The following is a 24,755-nucleotide window of genomic DNA, read 5'->3' as shown; positions in this document are numbered from 1 at the left end:
CCCACTTACCCAGCCCTACTTCCACCGTCTCGTTAGCTGGACTCACAATCACAGGCCTCAGAGGCTTGTATTCTTCTGAAAGACAAACATCCACAGGGCTTCTTCGTCTCTTACAGATCAGAATCTCAACTGATGACAACAGTTAGCAAAATGTGCGAAGACATACCACGTGGCGGCGGGCCAGATATGCCCCCGCGTGCCCAAAGCGTAGATGGCAGGAGACAGAAGACAAGAGATGAAGGAAAGAGGCCAATGCGGATGTCACGGCTAAGCACAATGCCTGCTGGTAAGCCTGGGCCCTGCGCAACCCGTTGAGTTTGGTGCTACAAACACACACATCACAGGGACTCTAGACAAGTGCCTCTCGCGAAGCAAGTCAGGAACAGCAAGTAGCTGTGGAGAGGGACTTCCGTGGATGATGCGTGAACCGGAGAGACCACCCCGCACTAGACCTGCTTCTCTTTAGTAACTGTAGTCATGACCCAAGAGTGCAATGCCAGGCGATTTGGCAGAATTTATTTAAAAGGGCAGAAGAGTATCAAGGAGCTCCAGAAATTCCTCTGTGTTTTATTTCCAAGAAGATTGACTTCGAAGGTCCATCTGTGGCCAAGCCTGAGAAACTATGAACTGAAATGCCCAGTATTCCACCACAGTAAAAAAAATAATAATAATAATAATAATAATAATAACCTCCATTAAGGCAGGATCTTGTCTCTTCTGTTCCCTAATGTATACCTAGAACAGTGCCTGGTATATAGTAGATGCTCAATTGATATTTCTGAGTCTGTTCTTTGAAAACAAAATATGACCTCTTCTCTGAAGTATATTATTTCTATAAAAGGGATCAGAAAAGACAGAGAGTATTTAAAATATATTTAACCTATTAAAAAAATTCCCTAGTTCTCTCTAAAATTCTGTCTGCTGGTCTGGTTTCTGTATGTCAAGAAAGACAAACCAGAGCTACCCCACAGCCACAGAGAGGCTGCTAAGATGGTTGTAATGTAAGGAGCGTTGAAAATTATAATTCACTAATGCTTGTAGGAACTAGGCAAGGAATTCATTTTGATTCAATAAAATTAATGTTTGAAATATATAAGTTATTAGAGAATTGAGAAAACTTAGCTCTATGTAGGGTGATTGTGTTTAGGGTCTACCCGAGACAGTACTCATTTATGCCGGTTGTCCCAGCATAACCACTAATAAGGTGCCTTTAACTTTTAAAGTCATGGTTAGAGGAACTCATTACTGAAAGTTTACAAAATCTATTTACAGAAAGGCTGAGCATTCTGCCCATCCCCAGGTTATTTGTAGGAATGCATTTTCTTATAAAATCGCTTTTAAGGTAAAACACAGTTAATAGAGAACTGAAAGCCTCGGGAATATTTACAAGAATAATTATCAATGCCTATTTATTTCTCCTCTGTTTTGCACCAGGCACATGATCACAGACTGAGCATACTTGGTCACTAATCTCCCCTAACAACCTTGGAAGGTTGTATCATCTTACAGAGGAGGAAACAGGCTTAGAGAGGGAAAATAACTGAGCTAACAAGAAACTAACAAGAGGTACAGTACACTCTAGGAATGCAACACATTCCAAAGCCCATTAGCATCCACCCCATCAAGATCAAGTAGATGTTCCTTACTGCTAGACACTCAGACTCCCCAAGCAAAAGCACTCAGGACTGCCCTTCCTCATACTCTAGTCACGAGGAACCCCAGAGCTCTCTGGAAGAACCATCTTCAGCCATGGCAAAGAACAAGCCTCTTACTTCAGTTGGAAAACACAGCTCTTACCGTCTGTCTAATTAGCCCTGCATCTGAAGCAGGAATGCAAAACGTGTACACAGTATTAGCAACAAAAAAGCTAAAGCCATGCAACCTTTGGCAAGTTATCAAGCTTCTCTTGGGTTTAGTTTCTCCCTGAACAATGAAGGTACCATTAGAACCATGGTTTCTGGGCCTTCCCAGATTCAAACTCCTAGGATTGGAGCTATGACTCACCTATAGTCTTCAGTTCTATAACCCGGGTAACACGATATTGCTTTCCCAAGTACATGTAGAATATTCCACAAGTATATTTCCCATTATGAGCTGCAGTCACATTTGCTATAATGAGTCTATCTTTCACTCCACTAAAGTGTATATTGTCAAGAAGCAGAGGTTTGCAATCCTAGAAAGATGGAGAGGAAGGAAGTATTAAAACCAATTAATGATTTTCCCCAGCCTACCAGCAAAAGAAACTCCATTTTTCCATATTGGCAAATATTTTATGCATGTGGTGTGTGTGTGTATGTATGTATATGTACATATTTATATATATTCATACATATATGAATTGAAAACCTCAGGAAAATTTATAATAATCATCATCATAAACTTGTTTTACACCAAACACATGAACTGCAAGCTGAGCACATATATGAACATATATGACTATGTTTCTTGTGTACAAGTTTTAATATAGTATTTTTTTTCAATAATCCCAATCACATTTCCAGGATATTAAATCTTTATGCCTGTGAGCCTTGCACATTGAAGACAAGTGAAGACAAATTTACTTTGCAAGGAAAACATGTTTGAGGGCAGAATGCTAATGCCATAGTTTCTTAGTAATGCTGTACTTCCTTTCTGCGTTGATATTAATTATTTTGTATTTCTTAACGTCTAACAAGACGATCCCCCCATGTAAATTCCAACAAACTAGGTAGATCAAAGGTATCAAAACACGAAGTGGAATGCTACCCAATCCAGTTTTAAATAAAATTAACAGAAAGTAAGACTTATTAAATGTATGCAGTCTTACAATTAAAAAAAAAAATTTCCTATTAAGTTTCACCATGCAAAAGCAGCCAATACGTCAAATGAAAAAGTACTCTGCACATTCACCCTATTGTCTAGGTCAGAAAACTCTTCTATTTGCTGGAAAAGTAAAACACCACATTGAATAGAAAATTACCTTCTGCCACTGTATTTTTGGTAACTTATTATTTTCATCTTTAAAAAAGTCCATATAGGGACACACAAGTTGTCCATCTGCTGCAACAGGTAGTCTCTGCGTAAAGATAGCTTCTGTGTTGTAACACAAGTTAGGTTCATGCTGTACAAACTTAATGGTTGTTTTAATTTTGAGGCAGTAAGTTGCATTCCTAAAATCAATCAAAACAGGTGAATTCAGCACAATTACAGACGTTTCTGTCCTTACCTATTGCAGGCACACAGAACACATGTTTGCAACATATCGATTCCTTTCTTACCTCACGGTGCAAAAGTAATATCCCGAATCCTCCACCATGGCGGGAACAAACCAAAGTTCATCTTTGTGCTGATGAATCCTGGCACCTACATCCATAGATATAGGTGTCTTGCTGTCATTTTTATACCAAATTATAGGGCCTTTCTTTTCATTTGGGTTAAGAAAACAGGAACGAACACCAATTTCACATGCAGATGAAACTAAGATCACTCGTTCTGTCCGTACCTCACACAGGTCTTGAGAAGGGAAAAAGAGAAAGCAACGTCTGTGAGAAATTCGTCCATGTTTCTTCATGCAAGATTGACATTCAAACGCATCAATTACAAAATGCATCAATTCATATTATATAGGAGTTGTAACAGCTTTATAATGAAAGGCATGATCTTGGAAGACTGAAAGATTTATATCCAAAGCCAGTCATGCCACTTACTATCCATGTGCCCTTGGGAAAGTTATCTAACCTCTCTTATCCCCTCTTTATTCATCTAAAGATTGGTGCTAATAGAGCAGGAGAGAGATCTGCTTCAGTACAAAATGGACTAGATTTGCCTTATCACCTGAACAACTGAAAAAATGGACCAAGTATATGAAATATTCAAGACATGGAACATCGAGGAACAAAGGACAGAAATGCCAGCAAGATGGAAAACATAGTAGGTGAGCCCTACAATTTTCCCAAGTTACTGCCTAGAGAAAGATTCTAGGTCATGACATTGCAAGGAGGAAACACAAACAAGGCCAAGGTTCTGTCTGAATGGAGAAGACAGAGCTGGAAATCTGGTAAACCATGAGTTTGGAGGACAGAGCAGGAAAGGGATTAGAGCTGTATAGATACATAGACAGAGAGAGGGTTTTGGAGATCTGTACAGTCTCCCTCAAGGTTTCAGTTGAGTACCAAGTAGTATAAGCACATAAGGAACTACCCAAGGTCCGAGTGAAGATTGCCAAAAGGATTGGAGTGAGTACCCACTGGACCACATACTGCTGTTCTCAGCAGCTGGAATGGAAAACCTCATGGCTCATGGAACATCAGGTAGAGAACCCAGAGGGTTTGGACCCTGTAGATGGAGCAAATTAGGCCTAAGATAAGACTTTTTCTGATCTTGACTAATAAAGCTTAAAAGCAAAACCTGAAAAGATCAACTATTTCCAAGTAACAACCCTGTAGCAGAACGGTTCCAGAACATTTTTAGTAATACGAAAACACCCAGCACCCAAAATGGTAAAATCTGTAGTGTCTAGCATTCAATCAAAAATTATGAGGTGTACAAAGAAGTGGGACAACACAATCAATGATGAGAAGAAAATCATCAGGGCACCTGGGTGATTCAGTCAGTTAAGTGTCTGCCTTTGGCTCAGGTCATGATCTCAGGGTCCTGGGATCCAGCCCAGCATCCATCTCCCTGCTCAGCAAGGAGTCTGCTTCTCCCTCTCTCTCCATCCCTCCCCTCACTTGTGCTCATGCTCTCTCTCTCTCTCAAATAAATAAATAAAATCTTTCAAAAAAAAAAAAAAGATGAAAGAAATCAATCAAAACTGACCCAGAAATGATACAGATCACAGAATTAATAGATTAAAATAGTTATTGCCACTGTGTTCCATTTCTTCAAGATACTAGATCAAACATGTTGAGACATAAAAAATATTTTTTTAAAACTTGAATTTCTAGTGATGGAAACTATAAAGTTGACTTAAAAAATACACAGGATATGATTAATGGCAGATTTGACACTACAGAAAAAAAAGATTACTGAACCTCAAGCCATAGCATTATTAAATCTCCTTTAAACTAATTGAATGTTTAAAGTAAAAATTTAAAAAGCATTGTGATATTTATAACATATAAAGAAATAAAACATAGGAACAATCTGACAAAGCTCAAGAAGGGAGAAGTAGATGTGTGTTGTTCTAAGTTTTCTATAGTATATGTGAAATAGTATAGTATCACTTGAAAGTAGACAGCAGTAAGTTAAAGATGGATACCATAAGCCTGAGAGCAGTTATTTTAAAAAAGACAAGCTATTAGCATAAACCAGACAAAGGAGAGAAAGTGAATTATAATATATGGATGGCAAAAAAGCACATGAAAAGAAGTTCATTGTCATTAGCAAGAAATGGAAATTAAAATTACAAACAGCTATTACTCCTTTAGGTATTAAAATCAAAAAGGTGGACAATATCAGGTGTTGGTGAGATGTGGAAATTTCATTTACTGCTGGTGACCATATAAAATAGTACAACTGCTTGGAAGACACTTTAGTAGGTCCTTAAAAAGTTTCGCATAAGCCTACCATATGACCCAGCCATCCCCCTCTCAGGTATTGACCTAAAAGGAATGAAAATATATGTCCACTCAAAGACCTGAGTGCTAACTTTCATAGCACCTTTACTCTGAATAGTCAAGAACCAGAAATAGCTGAAATGTCCATCAAATGTAAGTGGATAAATGAATGGTGATAATACCCATATAATAGACAACTACCATGTAATAAAATAATATCTATCCATTTATACAATATGAACAGATCTCAAAATAATTATGCTGACAGAAAAAAGCCAGACTAAAAAAAATAAATAAATAAACAAAAAAGCTAAAAACGAAAACAAAGAAACTGGATGGAGACATCCAGATGTCTCTGGATGGTTCTCAGCTGTGGGTTCCTAATGGCTGCACTTAACACCTCTTCTGAATGAAAGCCAGGATCTCCCATCACACTCCTCAATCGGCAACCAAGTTGAAGAAGGCCTGGCCTTGACGTTGGAGGCCTGGATCTTAGCTGCTGCTCTGACACGGCTATGTGAGCTTGGGCTCTTAGCCTCACTGTGCCTCAATTTTCCAAACCACGAGTGAAAGAATGTATAGTACAGTTCTGTGATTAGGAGGCTCTCTGTTCTGGGATTCAACAGAAACAGGTGAGGAGAAAAAACTGACTCTGTCAGGGAAGATACTTCATGTATCCTAAATAATAGGGCTTCCCAGCAGACAAGAAAATGAGGAAATGCTTAACTTACCAGCTTCCAGAGATGAAATCAGTACAGCTGTAAAACAAACAAACCTGAGTAACAGTTTCATATTCTCCTGAAAAAGAGAGGAATGGATGTGAAACAATAATTAAAATGTTACTATTCCAGAAAAATCTCTAAAACCATATAAACTAACTCCCACCTGCTTCCACCCTCATCCTCAAGTCATGATGATGGGTTATTAGTCTCCCTGACTCAATGTGATCTTGCTTCTGGACTTACCTCACAGCAGGAGGACTGCATTCCTTAAATATCCTGTAATTCTGACATTTTATTCACATAAACCGGCCTTCCCCTGAGTTCGCTCAGATTAACTGCATTATTATATTTACTTCTAAACTATATTTAGATTATTAAAGTAAGAAGTCTAGCAACCCGGCTTATTAGCTCTTTCTGTAACTGTGTGAGTGTGTGTTTTAAGGCTCCATGATAGAGAAGCAGAAAATAAAGGGTTAAAATATTTCCCAGTGGCCGGTTCCAGGCCAATCAACTGCTGGTGTTAGTTATCTGAAACAATGTAAAGATACCAGGAAACTAAGTGAACAGTGCCAGCGGTTAGTTCAGGCAATTACAAGATCGGACCTGTTTGATTACTAAGTATGGGAGAAGAAGCGGAAGGTGCCGGGGTGAGTTTTATACAGATTATATCTCAAGATGTAATTCTGAATTAATTGTGGGAAAATGCTGATTCATACAAGTCCAAGGCTAATGGCCTGCCACCGCAGGGCTGTGTGGTGTTAGACACAATGGCTCCCTGGGCCTCAGTTCCCTCATATGCACCAGTGAGGGGGCAGTCAGATCATCACTGAGCCATTCCCACTCCAATGGTGGAACACGGAAGCCAAACTCCCTGGGTCCAGGTTTTGCTTCGCCTGCCCCAGAAGTGTTCTGAGAAAAACCAGGGGAGAGAGCAGCCCCTTCCTCTCAACAGGGGACTTTCTGAATCCCTATCAGTCCCCAGAACCTTAGGGCAAGGGGGTCAGCTCTGGGCCATGAGATGGGGTTAAGAGTCATATGTCCAAGGACGGACCGTGAAAGTGAGGGATGTAAAGATGCACCCGAGACTAAACGAACCACGCTCCTGACAAAAATTACCACAAACCCCACTAGGCCCCCCACACAACACAGAAATTTCAAGGATGATGCCAAACCTGACTAGACTTGCACTGCCAATAGTTGAAAGGCTGGCCAAGTGAGGAAGTCTCCCAACAGCATCTGTGTTGTGCTATTTGAAGGCAGAGTGCTAGAGCCAGAAACAAACAAACAATAATAATAATAATAATAATTAATGAAATAAAAAAATAAAGCAAGCCACTCTTCAAGATGGCCATTTAGGCATAAGCCCCATGTGATCACAGTTGTGTCCCACACACCCCCTTCTTCCCACATCCCTCTGTCCTCTGGTCAAAGCTTCCATTCCCCATTTGACGAGACAGGGATGACATGAGCAGTATTTGTGGTTGACAGCTGCTGAAGGCAAAATGGTTGTCACATGTGAGGGGCACTGAACCATTGGGCAAATGGTCACCCTCAAATGTAAGCTATCATAACTACCCCCGTGCTGATGACAAGTACAAGCTTTGGTGAAGTGTTTCCAGTTATCCATTCATCCCTTCATTCGGTCACTGCTGAATTCAGCAACTGTATGCTGGATATCTACTGCACACCTGCAGCTACACATGGCCCTGGGAACACACAGGAATAACGACCAGGGTCTGGCTCAAGGAGCTCATCAGCCATCGGGGAAAGCAGGCAGGGCCACAGAGTTATCCAATGATGCAGAGGTGTCTCTGGGGACAGCAAAGCCCAGGGCCCTGACTCAGCCTGGAGGAGGGCTCCTGGAAGGGGTTACCTGAACCTCAGGAGGTGGTGGGGAGCACATCTACTTCTGGAGCATAAACCAAAGGTGGGAAGCCAAGAAGCAAAGCTGGGGAGGCTGACAGTGCCCAGAACACAGAGCCCAAGGACAGCTTGGAGTTGGGGCTGCAAGTCGCAGGTGGCAAAAAAGAGACTCACTTAAAGGTGTTATGCTACAGGGTGGTGTACAATCAGATTTCACAGAGATCTTGGCACCTGTGTGGAATATAAACCGGAGACAAGAGGGTAGGTGGAGAGAGCAGGCAGCCATGAGGGGGTGTCCACATGAGAGCGGATGTGGCCTGAGCCAGCCAGCAGTGAAGGACAGATAGAAAGGGGGTGGATCTGAGAACTACTCAGAGGTCTGCGAAAGGAGGGGTGACGGAGCGGGTCTGGGATGCACCAGCCCTGATTCATTCAGGTGGGGACCAGTGAGGGCTGGGCCAGGTAAGAGGGACAGGTTCCAGAACGCACAGACAGCCCAAAGAGAGGCCCAAAGGATGTCGCTCACAGCACCACTGGGTCTGGGTCTACTGGGGCTAGCCAGCAGTGTCGCCTCCAACAGAAACGGAGACTCCGAGTGTCAGCTGAAAGCTGAGTGACATGGACACAGGGCCCGGAATGTGCTGGAACCGGACAGCACACAGTGCGCTGGGAACCATCAGCACACCGGTCATAACCTTAGCGATCGATCGGTAAGTGACCCCGGAAAGTGGGTGAGCAGTGGCCCTCGGTGGGGTCACAGACCCCTTCAGAACTCAGATAAAACCACAGAGTTGTCCCAGAGGATCCTGGGCAGACAAACACAAAGTTCTGTGCACCTTGAGAGACACGCCGGGATCACCTGAAGCTGAGGCTGGAGACTCCAGCCGTCTACGGGAATCGGCCCGCAGGCCCCCTGGTGGGGGAAGCAACCGTTACCTTGGAGACTGCTCTTCCTTGTGTGAAGTGGTCCCGCTTCTCAGCACGGAGTCAGCATCCTCGAGGGGCGACTCTACCTGGGGAAGGAAGCACGCACACCAGTGTGAGCTGCAGTGAGGGAGCTTCTAGGCACCGACCTCTACCCAGACCTTGAGAAGCATCCAAGACCAACCAAAACAAACTGACAAAAATGAGTCAGCATTTTTAAAGGGCACCACGCTCCACAGTCCTCTGAGACAACGATTTCAGAAAATTGAGGGGCGGGGGGTGAGGAACAACCACCACCTCTCTTGGAATAACTGCATGAAACCTGGCACTTAGCTGGCCCAGGGAGGCAGAAGGGTGGTACCACCTGTGGGCACCTCACCACTTTATGCCCTGGGAGAACAGAGCTCGGAGAATGAACCAGATGCCAGGGAGAACATGAACAGGCCCTTTTTAAGGGCAGGCACACTGTGCATCCTCAGGCTTCCTTCTAGCAAGCTTATCGATACACCTGCATTCCCAATGACAGAATCTGAAAGCACTTCCCGAAAAGCTGAACTGTGATGTGCCCTATAGGCATTCCACCATCCACCACCATCCCGGTTTTTACGGTTTACCTGGGATATTTCAGAGTCTGGTATTTGCTTCAGGTCTGACTGATTTCCTCAGGCCTTTGCAACACTGGTCAGGCTGAAGCATAAGGCCTTTTCATGTCCAATCCATAAAACAGCCTGACTAATGCAACACCAAACACTCCGCTTAGATTAAATGGACTAAGCAGCACCTGACATTCATGTTAGGTTTACAGGAAGGTACACAGCATCACATAAAGGGGTCAGAGGCACAGAGGCTTATCCACATCAATTGAAACACAAAATCAAAGGCTCCCTGACCTTCCCATCCTCTGTCCGAAGCACAGTGCCCTCCCCACCTCCATCAGTGTGGCCCAGAAATGAGCACAGCATGGGGGGACCCGTAGGGAGAGTGTCAGAGAAATGAACAGGGTGAGGACGGGGAGAAGGATGGGCAAGAGGAATGAATTGATTTGGAAAGTCCAGGAAACCTCTTGCAGACTTGACTTCCCAAGTCCCCCAAACCACTTCACTTCCCTTCTTCCTCTTTGCCCCGAAAGTCTCTAAAAGAACTTTTATAGTCACTGTCTCTTCTCCCCATCCTCTGCTATTGGTTCATGGCTTCTGCTCCTTGCCAGCTGCCATTCTCCCTCCGTGGTGTCTCCACAGGGCTCCCCAGGCCTGTCACTTGGTTCTAACCTTCCCAGTCCGCCTGCTTCTTCTGTGACTTCCACCAGCTCTGAGCCGATTCTGATGTGAGGCTTCTCTCAGGGGCCCCAGTAGACGCCCCCCTCCTCCACAGCCAGGAACACCAAGTCGCATAGGTTCCACCTGACCCAGGGCACCTGGTGCCTCAGACCTCTGGCTCTGGGACCCAGGGCTCCCCTGGTGGCTGCCCTTCCCTACCTGGGCTAGGAGAGAAAGGTACAGAGAAGACTGTCTCCCTCTCCCATACTCCTATGAAGAGGGCCCCATCCTACTCATCTTGCATTGTGGTAAGAGCTCAGGAAGGAAGCGAGGAAGGGAGGGAGGGAGAGAAAGATTCATCTACCCAACGTCTTCCCTTTAGACTACACAGGGAGGAAAACCTGGCCTCGAATCAAGGGGGAGAAAGGTTGGAATACAGGTACTGAGTGTGAGTCAGAGAAGAGAAATGCTAGGGGAAGCATTATGAGGCTGGGAACCACACTGGAAAGGGAAGATTACTACTTCAGGATGACACAAAGGCTGCACAGCCAGGAAGCCAGGGAGGACGCTGAGGGAGAGCAGAAGGAGCAGGACCAGCCACTGGGCACAATTCCCTCCAGACGGGATACTGGCTAAGTCAACCTCCCTTGTCCAGAGGCAACTGGGCAAAACCTGCTGTGATTTTTGAAATCAGTTTACAAATAAAACTCAAAATATATTTTTAGAAAGTACTGACAATAAAAAAGTCACAGATCTATTCTATTGTGTTATTTATTGTTCAGAGGAATTTTCCACATAAAATAAAAGGGTGAAGGGAGAGAGAAGGATTAATGCTCCCAATAAATTAACACACAGCTCCTTTCCTACCCTTACAGGCAGTGACATCTGTATTACACATGAAACTTTCCACCCTGCCTACCATCCCCTCCACAGCTGATTCCAGCAGGAGTGCAGGGGTCTGGGTGGGGGTGGGGGGGGTCACACCGAGGTATTGACACCGGACCAGGCCCCAGCATGACAGGGGGCCCTGGCTGGTCACCCCGCCGCCCCCAGCAGCCTGGTCCATTCCCATGCAGGTAGGAAAACAGGAAGCAGAGCTTTCTATGACCATCACGCAAAAAAGCGATCCATCGTGAACTTCCGGAGTACAGTTCCCCTCACTCTTTGTGATCATAATGTACTTGGAAACCGGTACACACCATGGCTCTGTGGCACACGGCAGATATGTGCGAAGCCTCTTGTTTGTTAGAGAGAAAAGTGGAAATGAGACCAGAGCACGGCCGACTCCAGCAGGCACTCAACTACAGAAGCAGAGATGGGGTGTAAGGGTTAACGATGAGAAGGCCCCCAACAGAAGATCCGCTCATCTCCTAGCGCCGTTCTGTCCGTCTGCAAGGAACTCCATACCCAGCACAGATGCAGTGAAAGTGACAGTTGGGGGATAGAGGGACAGCCGCCAGAACCCACAAGGCCCAGGGGCTCTGGTGCAGAGGGAAGGGGTGACTTCCTCTATTAACGCCTTCTTACTCCTAAAGAATTTTCCCACAACCTTGAGGAATTTCCTTCTTATTCCTGAGGAATTCCCCCACATTGTGTGTCTTGCCTGCCAGGCCAGAAGCCAGGCACAGGACAGAGGTGGCACGCATCAGACACACCCCAGACCTCATGAAGACACATGCCCCCTGTGGGTCCACCTCTGGGAGGGGGGCGGCGGGCACAAGGTTCTGGAAGCAGGCTGCGCTGTCCCACACAGCATCTGCACAGACGAGTCCCCCACGTGGCTTGTGCTCTTCCTGTCCACGTCAGCCTCCCAGCTGGACTCCCTAGATGGCCCCCCAGCTCAGTCACATATCATGAGGTGCCCTGAGAGTGCATAGAGATAGACATCCCAGTCCTCACATCCAAATCTACCCTCCCCCCACCCATACAGCTCGGGCCACTCAGCAGACCAGGGAGGCATGGTGGCTGTGGAGTCCACAGGGGGAGAGACCTGTGTGTGTGCTTTGCCCAGACTGTTTGGACAAGGAATCTCCCGGGTCCCAGGTGCCTGGATTATGGCCATGCTGGTGTGCACAGGCTCCAAGGAGGCACATTCTTTTAGCCCCACAGACTCCTGGCCATGCTGAGGCCCGAGGCTAGCTGAGAAGCAGTGCAGGACCCTCCAAAGTATGGGGCCTGCATGGGACCACTCTTACTTGGCTCTAAGGGTAGTTCTGCAGGAGCCACACCTCTGTAGAAACCCAAGAAGAGAGAGATGACACCAGCAAAAGCCTCCTCCCCTTCCTCCTTCTGGAGACCTAAAGGGCCCTACATCTGAAATTTAAACAGAAATCCTACTGGTACTTTCCACATTTCCACCTCCTACCAGCTCACTCTTCACACTGAGTGCCTGACAAATACATACACAGCATCGTTTAATACTTCCCATCCCACACATTATTCGACATATGTATATATGTATATTTGACACAACAGAAAAATAGAGAATTGGGCTCTGACTAATTGACTGTAACTGGGAAGGGCCTGTGGACAGTCCCTGAAAGAAGCAAAGACGAAAGCAGGTTTTTCAGCTCACAAATTGTTACAATCTCCATGTTCTGCTGAGAACCATCGTGAACACATATGGGGAATGGAGCATGGTATTAAAATCAAGTCTATAATTATGATCTTCACCTGTTATAAGGACTCAAACATCAATTACACAGTCTCCAGTTTTGTTAAGACCAAAAATGTCAGTTTTCAAGACAAGATGTATAAAGGAACTTACTCATAAAGCCACAGAACCACGTGATTGTGGAAAATTCTTTAGAATTCTGGGCTTACACAAGTCCCTGTTTCTTAATCTAGAACCTGCAAATCCCCAAGAAGCTGCAGACAGCCAGGAAACTCCAAATCTAACTTCTGGGATACTGGTTTGCCTCAAGGATTTTCTGGACGGAGTCGTTTTTATATTAGAGAAAACACAGCTATATTCCGAAATGGAAAGAAAAATCTCCCAGAGCTAAAGTATGAGTCATCAAAGAAATGGCCCTTGAGGGAGCCACTTTAGAGAGCTAGACTGAGCATCTACTTTTCATTTCTCAAGAGGAGTCCTTTGCTGGTAAAATCTGGGAGGCACTGTCCTGCATAGACAACAATCATCTCTACCTGGTCCTAGTCATGGGAAATGGAACTATAAGGGCCACACAACGTCACACCCATGGGACCAGACAGAGCAACCTCACCCTAACATCAAGGAGGCCCCCCAGGATGGTTCCACGCTCAAGAAAGGAAGGAGACCAAGGATGTGGACACAAAGGAGTCTGGGAGTCACCACAGTATAATAGAACCATTTCTGTTATGCAGAGAAGAGTGACACATACCCCTCCATACACAGACATCCTAAAACCCTATTATGCATTCGTTCAGCATGGCTATCCCTGATTTTCCCCCAGAGAAAGAGTTCTACAGAACTATGAGTAGACAAAACCACACCCATGATGGAGGCAATAGAAACACTCATCATCCCAGAAGGTCTGAGAAACACTGAAATTTTGGCCATCTTCCTATCAGAAAATCCAAATGCGTGGCTCACAGCAGATTCATCTGGCTTATTTACTCACACAAATGAGACAAGTAAAGCTTTTTAGTCATCAAAGGCTATCATGGACAGGGATATGGAGATAAAGGGAAAATAGTCACACAGGTTTTAGGTGTCACTAGGCTGTCCAAGTTGTTCAGCTATGACAAGGCATGAAGCCACCAGATGTGGTTTCACGTGGGTTTTAACAGAAAAGGGAAGAATAAGGCACAGAGGGGCAGGATTACCATCAGCAGAGGGCTACGGACAGAAATGGCCAGACCAGGGCCTCTTGATGGTTGGACTGAATTTTCACACAGTGTGCATTTCTCCACAATGAACCTGTGCTCCTGGACCACAGCAACCAGACCCAGCTATGGGAAAGGCTCTGCTCTCCCAGCCCTTGTCTCCTCTCGAGTGATCTGCCTGACCCTGTTAGCTCTCCTGCACAGCTCCCATTCCACTTGCCAAAGGTTCCATACCTGAATCCTGCCTCCCAGGACTTGTCCCCAAGCACTGCCCACCAGCCCACCACAATAGTTCTGTTTCTCAAAGTGAGTGTTACAGGTAATCACGGGGGACTAGACATTCTCTATATGAATTTTTCTTTGTCTTCACTCCTCTTGGTTTGTTTGTATTTTTGTTTTTTTTTTTTTTTTTTTTACCAAGATATAATATGCATACAGGGAAACACATAGTAAGTCTTAAGTGTAGAATCCCATTAACTGTGACAACTGTATACCCCGGGAATACAGTATACTTGTATAGAATTCCATTAACTGTGACAGCTATATACCCCAGGAATACAGTATACCCACATAGAATTCCATTAAGCATGACAACTGTATACCCGGGAATACGGTATACCCGTGTAGAATTCCATTAACCGAGGCAACTGTATACCCCGGGCATACAGTACACACTGTGTAGAATTCCATTAACTGTAACAACTGTATACCCCAGGAGTACTCCATCAAGATACAGACCATTTCTATCCTCCCCCAAAGTTCCTTTGTGTCCCTTACTAGCCACATTTCACAGCACATGGCCCCACCATCCTGATTTCATCACCACCAATAGGACCCCATAACTATCCACATGAATCACTCTGGATGGCTGGCTTCCACCCCATCTGCACCCTGCTATGTTAGGGTACAAAGTGACATTAGGGCTTTAATCACTTACTACCAAGTGATGATGAGGGGCAAACCCTTGGTTCTCAAAGAGGCTGGTATGGCTGCTAAGGGAACACTTGAAAGTACAGAGAAGGGGACACTTTGGGTGATCACAACAAAGCACCGAGTGGTAGAGTCACTTACAGAACAACACAGGGCAGTTCTGCAAAGTAAAGACTGTCTCTTGTCCTGCATGACCTCCAAGCCATGCACATCATTTACCATTTGGAGAGCCCAGTGCCTAATTCTACCCTACACTTACATAGAATATACACTGTTGGCACACGTTTCAGACATACTGAATTTTCCAGGAATGTGATTACTGTGAAAACAGAGAGGAGACTAGCTTTGACTACCATATAGACCTTAGACCTTGAGCAAAAGTCACTCATCATTCAGGGGTACTTGGCTCCCCACCAGGATGCCTCTGTTCCAGACCACACTTGGAGCCATCCCCTGCAACCCTATAGTCTAGTCTCCATAATACATTAAGTGGCTTTGCTGGGTTCTAGTTTGGCTCTGCCCAACCACCCATCCACACAGTAGTTCTTTACATCTAGCTATTATACTAACTAGTTGGAAATTCCATTATGGGTAAGTTTTCTTATATCGTTTCAGAATTGTAAATATTTGCATTAAAGGGGGGTAAGGGATTCTGAACTAGCTGAGAGGCACTGATCAAAGTGAAAGCATGTAACTCTTGATTGATCTCAGGGTCAGGAGTCATAGGCTGTATCTGTTGGGGTCCTTAACATTCTCTGGTTTGGGAAGCTGCATGTGCAGAACTCGGGGTGCACAGGCCACCTCCCCCACCTCCTACTAGCATCCTAAGTCCAGCTGAAACTCAGTTACCCAACTGCACTGACAATGGAGAATTATTTCAAAAGACAGCCTAAAATTGCTCCTCCTAAATGGGGACCTGCAGGGGAAAGGTCCTACTTTTCTCCACCCCAGGAATTCTTTTACTTCTGAGCACTTTCTTTACATCTTGAAGACACAGATGGCTGTGCCCCACCAGGTCTCCCCTCTCCTACAGCCGGCAGGAAAGTACATCAGTGTTGTCCACACTGGCTACATGTCAGAACCACCTGGGGCTTTAAAAACATCGGTGTCTGGGAGCACCCCCAGACACGCTAGTTTGTTTGCTCTGTGGTCGAGTCCTGCCATTTCTCATCAGAGCGCCTCAGGCACTGCTAAGGTTCAGGCAAGGGTAGGGAACAGGCTTCCCTCTGTATTTGCAGCCACACTTGGCAACTCTGCAAATCTGTACTTCATGAAAGTTTACATGTGACACATTTCTAGACTCACTGCAGGCCCACTTCATCTCCACTCTTGGTTTTCTTTCATCCGATTTTTAACCCATGGCATCTTATAAATCCTTTCTGGAACAGATAGGAATGGAAAAAAGAAACAAAGAATCCGCTACTCTGCCACGTGTATGAGATGAGGAGACAGCGCCCAGTTCAAAGGCATGCAGGTGACCAGGGACCTTCGGAAACCCTAGCCCCTTTCAGCGCTCGGTGAGATCAGTCTGGGGCCAGGGCTCCTCCAAGTACTCCCAAGAGCTGAGCATGGCCCTAAAGCTGCAGTCCACTTCCGGGGGTCACAGCAGGCAAGGACAAGGGTGGAGGGAGCAAGGAACAAAGCTGCTGACAACACAGATCCTGCAAGCCTGCGTGATGACCTCGAAACCTCAAAGAAAGGAAAACACAAACCCAATTCCTGTGCACAGCAGCAATGGGGAACATCATGGGGCTGGACCACAGCCAGTGAGTCCCGGTGCCTCCTGATGCCTGCTGTCCTTCGGCTGACAAGTTCACAGTGGGTCCATATGCAGCTGATGCTCTGTACCTCCCTAGCCCCTGTGCTATGGTAATTTCACTGCAACTGTCCAGCTTTGAAGCTGATCAATAAGACGTTCTGTTGACAACATCTCTACCTGTTTCCAGGTGGACGCTCATCTCCCCTGCCCCCCCATGCTTCCCAAGCACACGCTTTCCATCATCCCCCATCCAAGTGCACAACTGGGCCCTAGAGTATATCTCAGCACCCCTGCCAATCCTCAGGAACCCAGGCGCCATGTCTGCACCAGTTACCTTCCTGCCTTCTCCCCTGGAGACACTGAATGGTGTCCTGCCTGTGGGCAGCCAGGGTGCCCACACCCCATTCAAAGAGGCAAAGTTCAAAGAACTTCCTTATGCAGAGAGATTGCAGTTGTCCCTGGACTTCACCAAGACGATTCACAGCCATTAGAGGGCAGGGATTTGCATCTCTCCTATTCACTGCTCTATCCTCCGTACTTAGAATACGACCCAGAATAGGAGATATTCAGTAAACATTTGTTAAATAAATTAGTGGATCTAATATTGAACAGTGTGTCACCAACAGCAAAAGAATTACTCAAAAGATATTATTTAAAAAAAAAATCCATAAAGAAAGCCTTGCCACATTATCCCACACAGGAAGCATAGAGCGTATTTAAAAAGGGGGGTTTAATTCAGCCATGTGAAAGTCACATGGAGAATTCAGGTCAAACATCCTTTCTGGAACCACATGGAGGCTACCCAAGGGTGGACAGGTGTAAGTCATGCTCCACACAAAGTACAGTGGCAGCTAGCCAAATAAGACTGAAAATAAATAAGGGGTTCCCTATCCCTTCACTCATCAAATCCCATCCCAAAGGCCCCACGTTTTTGTCTAGCTCAAAACACAATACAGAATGTGAACATAGAATATTAAATCAGAAATTAAAAGCAGTCAAGAGAGAAAAAGGTGCCCACAGCTGCACGTAAACATGGTGGGAAAGGAGCTGCAAAGTTCCCAAGCACCCCACCCCCGCCCCCAGCTTCATCCTCTGGCTCTCCTCAGTTCACCAGTAGTCATGGAGTTAGTTCCATTTGATACATTCACCTTCCACAAGCCTGGTACAAGCCAGGGTAACCCAGCCAGCACCTTCCAATGATGGATGGATCTCAGCTCACCTTTTCTCCACAGCATCCGTAGCCAAGACATCCCTTACTTGGTTCCTAGACTGGGGAGCTAAAACCCCCAGAACATGCCCATCTGGGGAACGTCTCGTGCCAGTGGGAATCACTGAGGACAGTTGCCCCTGGCAGGAATCTGAGCACCCTCAACAGCACAGAGGAGAAAGACCTGGTAGGTCACGGGAGCCATCATGCCAAAAGGCAGAAGGCAGAAGGCATAGGTCTGGAGTCCAAAGGGCTCACTCTCCAGTCCCAGTCGCCACTCACCAGTCCCCCAAGTTAGTGTCACCCTATGTAAGCCTCTGCTTCACTCTGCTGTGAAAGGAAAGTGATAATATCATGTCTCTCACAAGGCTGCTGGGGGGATAAAAAAGAAATGTAAAGGGTCTTATAAACTGTGAAGTACTGGCCCTGCCTGCTGTAAATAAATGCCTTTTGCATGTCTGTAGCTACACCCAGCATCAGCCCTTCCCTAGGGGGTTGGGGGAGGGAGGGGGCGGCACAAGTTACCCTCCCCAACTGTGTAGACCCTTCTTCCCTAATGTTGTTGACCAGACTGACCCCTCTGAGCCTAAATCCCTGAGAGGGACACTCCCAAAGCAGCTGAACTTGGCCAGATTCAAATGCCTGGAAGCAATTTACTTAAATTCCCCCACCACCACCCCCACACACACACCCTGGAACAACCCTCCAGGACCATCGCAAGCCCCCACCCCCACCCGCCACACACCAAAGGCATTTGAACAACCCTCATTCCGGCTTCACACAGGAATACAAACAAACAACACCCTCCCCCCCAGATTTCCCCGCCATCACCTTCTTCCACAACAAACTAACAAGCAAGGGGGACGGAGGAAGGACGCTTTCTGCGCGGTCGGTGCAGAGGGGAAAGGTGTCAAAGCCACGGCGGGTACCCCGCCTGCCCTGCCAGCCAGCCAGCCAGGCACACTGCAGATTCCTCCTACCTGGGCGAGCCCCCGACGGCCCCGAGCCCAGCGCGGCGGGGCGAGCGCCCCGGGAGCTGGGCGAGGGGCTCGGGAGCTCCGGGGCGCGGGCGCACGGCGGTCACATGCCGGGGTTTCTGGGGGCGCCGGTCGACCGCGCTCCCGCCCCTCCCGGCCGCTGCCGCGCGCTCCGGGTCGGCTCCCGGGTCCCGGCGCGGGCACGAGCAGGAGCCGCACCGCCCTCGCGCCCGGGAACTGCGGGGCGCGGCTCCTGCGGCGCTAAGGCTCGGGCTCCAGCTCCAGCTCCGGCGCCGCGGGCGGGGACGGACGCGGGCGGGCGGAGACGCCGGGGCGGGGCGGGCCCGGCGGGTGAGGGAGCCTGCTGGCCCGGTGCCCCGCGCCCTACGCGAAGGAGCCTAGGAGCCAGGAACGCCGCCCTGCCCCCCGCATCCTCGCGGGTCTGGGGCCCCCGCCCCACGCGGGGCAGTGACGGTCATCCCACAAGAAGTGACTTTTGGAGCGACTCACCTGGACATCGTAACCTGGCTACCACCCAACTGCGGGGTCCTGGGCATGCGTTGGGCGAATCGAGCTCCCGAACCACCAGTGGGCTTTCAGGTCCCACACTTTTCAGCCAGAGACAAGACAGTGTGGGTCAGCCACTGGAGCCTGAGGCCTGGCCCCCTCCTCACCCTGGCTTCTTACGCACTAACTTCTTGGTACCTCCGTTTCTTCTTCTGTGAAAAGGGATCGTATCAGCACCCATATCATGGGGAGGTAACATAAATTACTACTGTAAACCAGTACCCGCACAAGGATAATACAACACAGGAGTCCCTTGCTATTTGTTATTATTTATGTGCCCAGGTGAAAAAGGAGCTTACAGGTGGTACAGTCTTGATACCAGAATTCTTGGCCAGACCAGGTAATTCTTTTCAGCTTAAGACCCACCTACTCCCATCCACTCATTTTGCACGTGAGAATCGGTACTGAGGAATGCAATGAATGGCCAGGTGTGAACCTTGGTGCACGGAGGGAAGGAGGCTGAAGTACCAGAGTAGTTGGCTTGGGCTCTAAGCCCAACAGCCAGGGGCTTGGAAGTAACTCTTCCCTTTCCACTCCTCTAGCAAGTGACTGGACCCTGATTTGTTTTGAGGCCCTAATGAGCCATCCTCCTTTGAGGAGACATTGAGTAGATGATGATGGCTTCCGTCCTAACAGAACTTACACCCTCCCTTCCTATATCCCTTCCAGGCTGGGCAGGTGCTGGCCCAGATAAAGAAGACAGCAGCAATAATGCATCAGTCCAAATGCTGCCTTGTGGTCTGGAATGATGATAATTTCTCTTAAAAAAAAAAATTATCTGGTTCCAGTGTTTGCATCTGTTTCCTCTTGCTCCAAGGAACGGGCTCAACTCTATGGCCAGTAACATGGTATTGTGAGAATTCATCAGATGGCCCCATCTCTTTAGGATTCCTTTTTAGAGTGTGGTTTTTGAAACCTTAGGATCACCAGGAGAGAGATCTGGACCCCTGACTCCCAGATCAGTCACGTGAAACTCTCTGGGGCTGAGGCCCAAATGCCAGTGTTATTGAAACTCCCAGGTGGGGACGGCTGGGTTGCTCAGTGGGTTAAGCCTCTGCCTTTGGCTCAGGTCATGATCTCAGGGTCCCGGGATCAAACCCCACATTGGGCTCTCTGCTCAGCAGGGAGCCTGCTTCCACCACCCCCCGCCACTCTCTCTCTGCCTGCCTCTCTGCCTACTTGGGACCTCTCTCTCTGTGTCAAATAAATAAATACAATCTTAAAAAAAAGAGAAAAAAAACCTCCCAGGTGATTCCAACGTGCAGCCAGGGTTGGGAACACCTGTTCTTCTAAGCCCAAGGCCCCATCGTGATGGTGATAGTTCACCAACAACTAGCACTGTTGGTGAAATAAACACATCTCACCATTTATACGGTGAAGGTTTTTAAACAGTTTACAAGTTGAGAGTAAAATTGATCTGTGCAGTCATGTAGAAATTAAAATTATACTTTTCCTTGTTTTTTCTTCGTATCCTGATGCTTCCCACCCGCCCCTAGCCCAACTATCCTGTTAGACACATGGGCCCCTAGACTCAGATAAGACAAACACCCCTCTAATATGAGGACGGGTTTTGAAGCCCTCCCCTTCTCACCTATAACCACTGTCCTATCTGGCACCTTGAATTCACCTCCTCCCTCCCTCAGCCATGCTAACCACTTTCCCTGACTCCCTCTTCCCTTTGTTTCCTAGGTAGCTCATGTGTCCACTTGTCCTACCGCATACCAGAGCTGAAGACTCGTGAGGTGGAGATTGTCATGCCTGTATACTCTGGTCTCAGTCACATGCACATGCTCTGAATGAGAGTGTGTCCCGCAGTGTGAGACATGCCCTTCATGAAGGCAATGCCAACTGTGTTTGAAAAACAGAAATAACAGCCAGAGTCTTGTGACACAATCTGGAGTGTGTCTCCCTCACTACCTTCCCACCTCTGAGACTCCTCTTATTTGGAAGACTTGGCCACCCACAGACCACCTTTCTTGAGAGACCATCTCCCTGGGGATTTGGGGGCACCTGGACGGCTCCATCGGTTAAGTGTCCGAGTCCTGATCTCAACTTGAGTTTTGATCTCAGGGTCATGAGTTCAAGCCCTGCTTCAGACTCTGTGCTGGACCACCATGGATCTTACTTTTAAAAAAAAGAGATCATATTTCATATGCCTCTCCCATCAAGCTGCTTAAATCCCCTTTTTTGAGAGGAAGATCTAATAGTGCACAAGAAACAAAGTCCTGGACACCATCAGGGACGTCACAGTCCATTAGGACCATCATAGCAAAGCCCTATGTCCAGAATGGTCTGTGCCAAGGGGCAGCTATGACCATAGAGCTTCCTGGGCCTGAGGACAGGCTGTTTCACAAATGATGATGCAACACTCCCAGGGTGTTTCAGTCCCCAGAGCCTCCAAAGAGGCTGCTAAGGGGTAAGAAGGGCAACGCTGAGAGCAGCCTTGGCAGATGGGCACACTGGGGCAAGTGTGATCCCAGCTGGGGTCGTTAAGTCCAGAGGATGACCTATGGACAGAGACCCTCCCCAGACAGCAGGACAAGCAGTGAGCAGGCCATGCCCTTCACCTCCACCACCCCCAAAGAACCCCAGTGACTGTCCAGAAGGACAAAAGGGGTTGGGAGAGGGAAGGATTCTGGAAAGAAGAGATGGAGTCTTGAACCAGTGGAGACTAAACAACTCTGAATTGGCAAGATTTTTTTTTTCTGATGCTAGAGATGGAAATAAGGATCTGTGGGCTAAGTTGACTTCTGTTTGTGGAAAGTAAAATTACATCTTTGCACACAGGGCCTCTGTGATTCTTGCTATGCCTCTTTTTAGTTATTTATAGACCTGCCAGTAACTGCTCACAGAACCACAGTGTTCCCTGAGAGAGATTTAAAAACCACTGTCCTACATGGACTTCCTTCTACAGCCTCATTTTGCGTTTCTTTCACACATTTTCCACCTCCTGTCCTCCAAATAACCACTTTTTCAATCTGTGTCTCGTAGTACCTCCCACTACTGCCTCTTCTCATTTTAATTGGCTCAGTCCTGTCCCTTCCTCCAAGCAGTTAACTGTGGGTTTCTCTTATGGTCTTCCTGTTCAAATTCCTCCGATTTTGCAAGACCTTTACCAGTCAGAAAGCAGCATATGAACTTGAGATGGGAGCGGAGGAGAAAGTGGAGAGTATCATAAAATTGCCTCGGGCAGTAAACTGTTTCTTAGTTTCCTTTATAAGAGGAGGACGAAAAGATGGACAAGTCAGGCAAGCAGTCACGCCAACTTCTTGTCCTAATTGCAGCTTTAATGTCACTCAGTGAAAGCAACTATGCGCCAAAGGCTTCTTGCCCCTGGTTTTTTCCTTGCTCACAACACAGAAACAGCACAGCAAGCTGCAGAGACCCATAGACTCGGTGGCTTCTAAGAACAGCTGCACCTAATGGAACCAGACACGTGGCCTCTTTCTTATGCCAGGTCTTGATTCAATCATTGGTTCAACACATAAAAGTCAAAGCACCAGTAACCAAACCACCCATCACCATCCAAAAGTTAGCTATGACCAGCTTCTCACATCATCTGAGAGGGGCCTGTTAAAGCCTTTGTCCTCAGTCATATACGAGACACAAAACAAAAATCCTGCCTTCCTTAGACTTATTTTTAAACATAACGAAAGTACTGGCTGCCTTAAATGCTTTCCCTGGTATGTCTACAGAGTCCCACCCCCTTTGGTTCTCTGTAAGTTTCCGGTAACTCATCTCTGTGTTTTCTCTTTTCCACAAGCACCTTCCAAAATCCAGATTCATGTTACGGCCTCTCAATTCTTTGATCCTTTCTAAACATCACTGTCAATTTGTTTTCTTTCAGTGGTTCCCTTTTTATATGATCACTGTAGTAGATGGAAGATGGCTGCAAATTCTTTGCTTCGCCAATCAAGAAGTGAAGTCTGATTTCCCTCCCCTTGAATCTGGGCTGGGCTCGCTGCCTTACTCAACCAGTATCAACCAATAGAATGAGGTGGGACTGATTTTTTGGGACTTTGGGAACCAGGCCATCAAAAACCTTTCAGCTTCTTCTTAGGTTTCTTGAAACACTCACTCCTGGTGCCCAAAGCTGTCAGGTAAGAGTTGTTAGTCTCCTGGGACTGCCATCCTATTAGAAATTCTAAACCACATGGACGTCACATGGAAGCACTCCAGTCTGCAGCCCCAGATGACAGCCAGAACCAACTCCCACCATGGGAGAGTCTCCAAAGGAGAACCACCCAGCTGAGTCCCATCAATCCCAGAAACATGAAAAACAAAATAGTACATTGTTGTTTTAAGTCACTGAGTTTGTAACACAATAATAGGTAAGCAAAGCAATGACTCTACTCAGGAATGTGTCACAACTCTCTGTTGACCTGTCCTGTACCATACAGAGTCAGTCGAGCATGCAAGTTCTCTTTGAATGAAAATGACACCTAGCCTCCCTCCTCCAGGATCATGTCTGGCCACTGCCCAGTTACGAAACTTCCTGAAAATTGTGATTATGACTATCTCACCAGCAAATAAAGGAAAAATGAGAGTTTGGGGATAGTCGAACAGGTTTACCTTTAAATATGGTATTTTGAGTAAAAGAAGTAGCTATAACCTTGTACTTTTCAGCAACTGCTAACTGCAAGATGATTTAGTTTTTGGTGTTGTTATTCAGTGGTTTTCCAAGAAACAGAGCAACTCAGGAGAAGTAAACACAGAAGATCTGTGCTATCCAATACATGGGACCTCCAGAAACATGAAGCTATTTAAATTATTTAAAATTAAGAATTCAGTTCCTCCAGTTGCCCTAGCTATACTTCAGGAGCTCAATAGCCACACATCACTAGTGACTACCATATTGGACAGCACAGCCATAGAACATTTCCATCACTGCAGAATGTTCTATTGGACGTTGCTACTCTACAGTCTAGACAATTCAGGGCCTCTGGACTAGAGGTCCTTTTCTGGGGCACTAGTTTTCATCCAAAATAAACAATCTGCTCATTTTAAATCTATACCCAAGAAAGAATCTTCACACCTTCCTCTTCCCTTCTGATCAACTGTGTCATCATTCAGTCTACCTTTCATTGCTTAGCTAAATCATACAAGATCACATGTTTTCTCTATATTTTATGTGCTCATTTTTTGTAAGTACTTTATATTCATCAGTATATGCCTTGTCCATAATTTTTTCGTGTCTATATCCCAA

At 46.6% G+C, this 24,755-nt stretch overlaps 1 protein-coding gene across 1 annotated transcript in view; it reads right to left on the bottom strand.

The window, feature by feature from the left end:
- Positions 1–24,755, bottom strand: part of IL1R1 (interleukin 1 receptor type 1) — a 69,698-nt gene that overhangs the window by 12,080 nt on the left and 32,863 nt on the right. Inside the window, exons 2-8 of the mRNA XM_032840321.1 lie at positions 9,059–9,135; positions 7,432–7,523; positions 6,269–6,335; positions 3,258–3,492; positions 2,960–3,149; positions 2,005–2,173; positions 10–75 (exon numbers count right to left, since the gene is read on the bottom strand). Coding sequence (XP_032696212.1) covers positions 10–75; positions 2,005–2,173; positions 2,960–3,149; positions 3,258–3,492; positions 6,269–6,329 — 721 coding nt within the window. The 5' untranslated portion in view covers positions 6,330–6,335; positions 7,432–7,523; positions 9,059–9,135. The remainder of the gene's footprint in view (positions 1–9; positions 76–2,004; positions 2,174–2,959; positions 3,150–3,257; positions 3,493–6,268; positions 6,336–7,431; positions 7,524–9,058; positions 9,136–24,755) is intronic.

This window comes from Lontra canadensis, unplaced genomic scaffold, assembly GCF_010015895.1.
Source record: "Lontra canadensis isolate GAN:19392208 unplaced genomic scaffold, GSC_riverotter_1.0 scaffold112, whole genome shotgun sequence".
Taxonomy (NCBI): domain Eukaryota; kingdom Metazoa; phylum Chordata; class Mammalia; order Carnivora; family Mustelidae; genus Lontra; species Lontra canadensis.
This window is presented reverse-complemented; position numbering and strand designations above follow the sequence as displayed.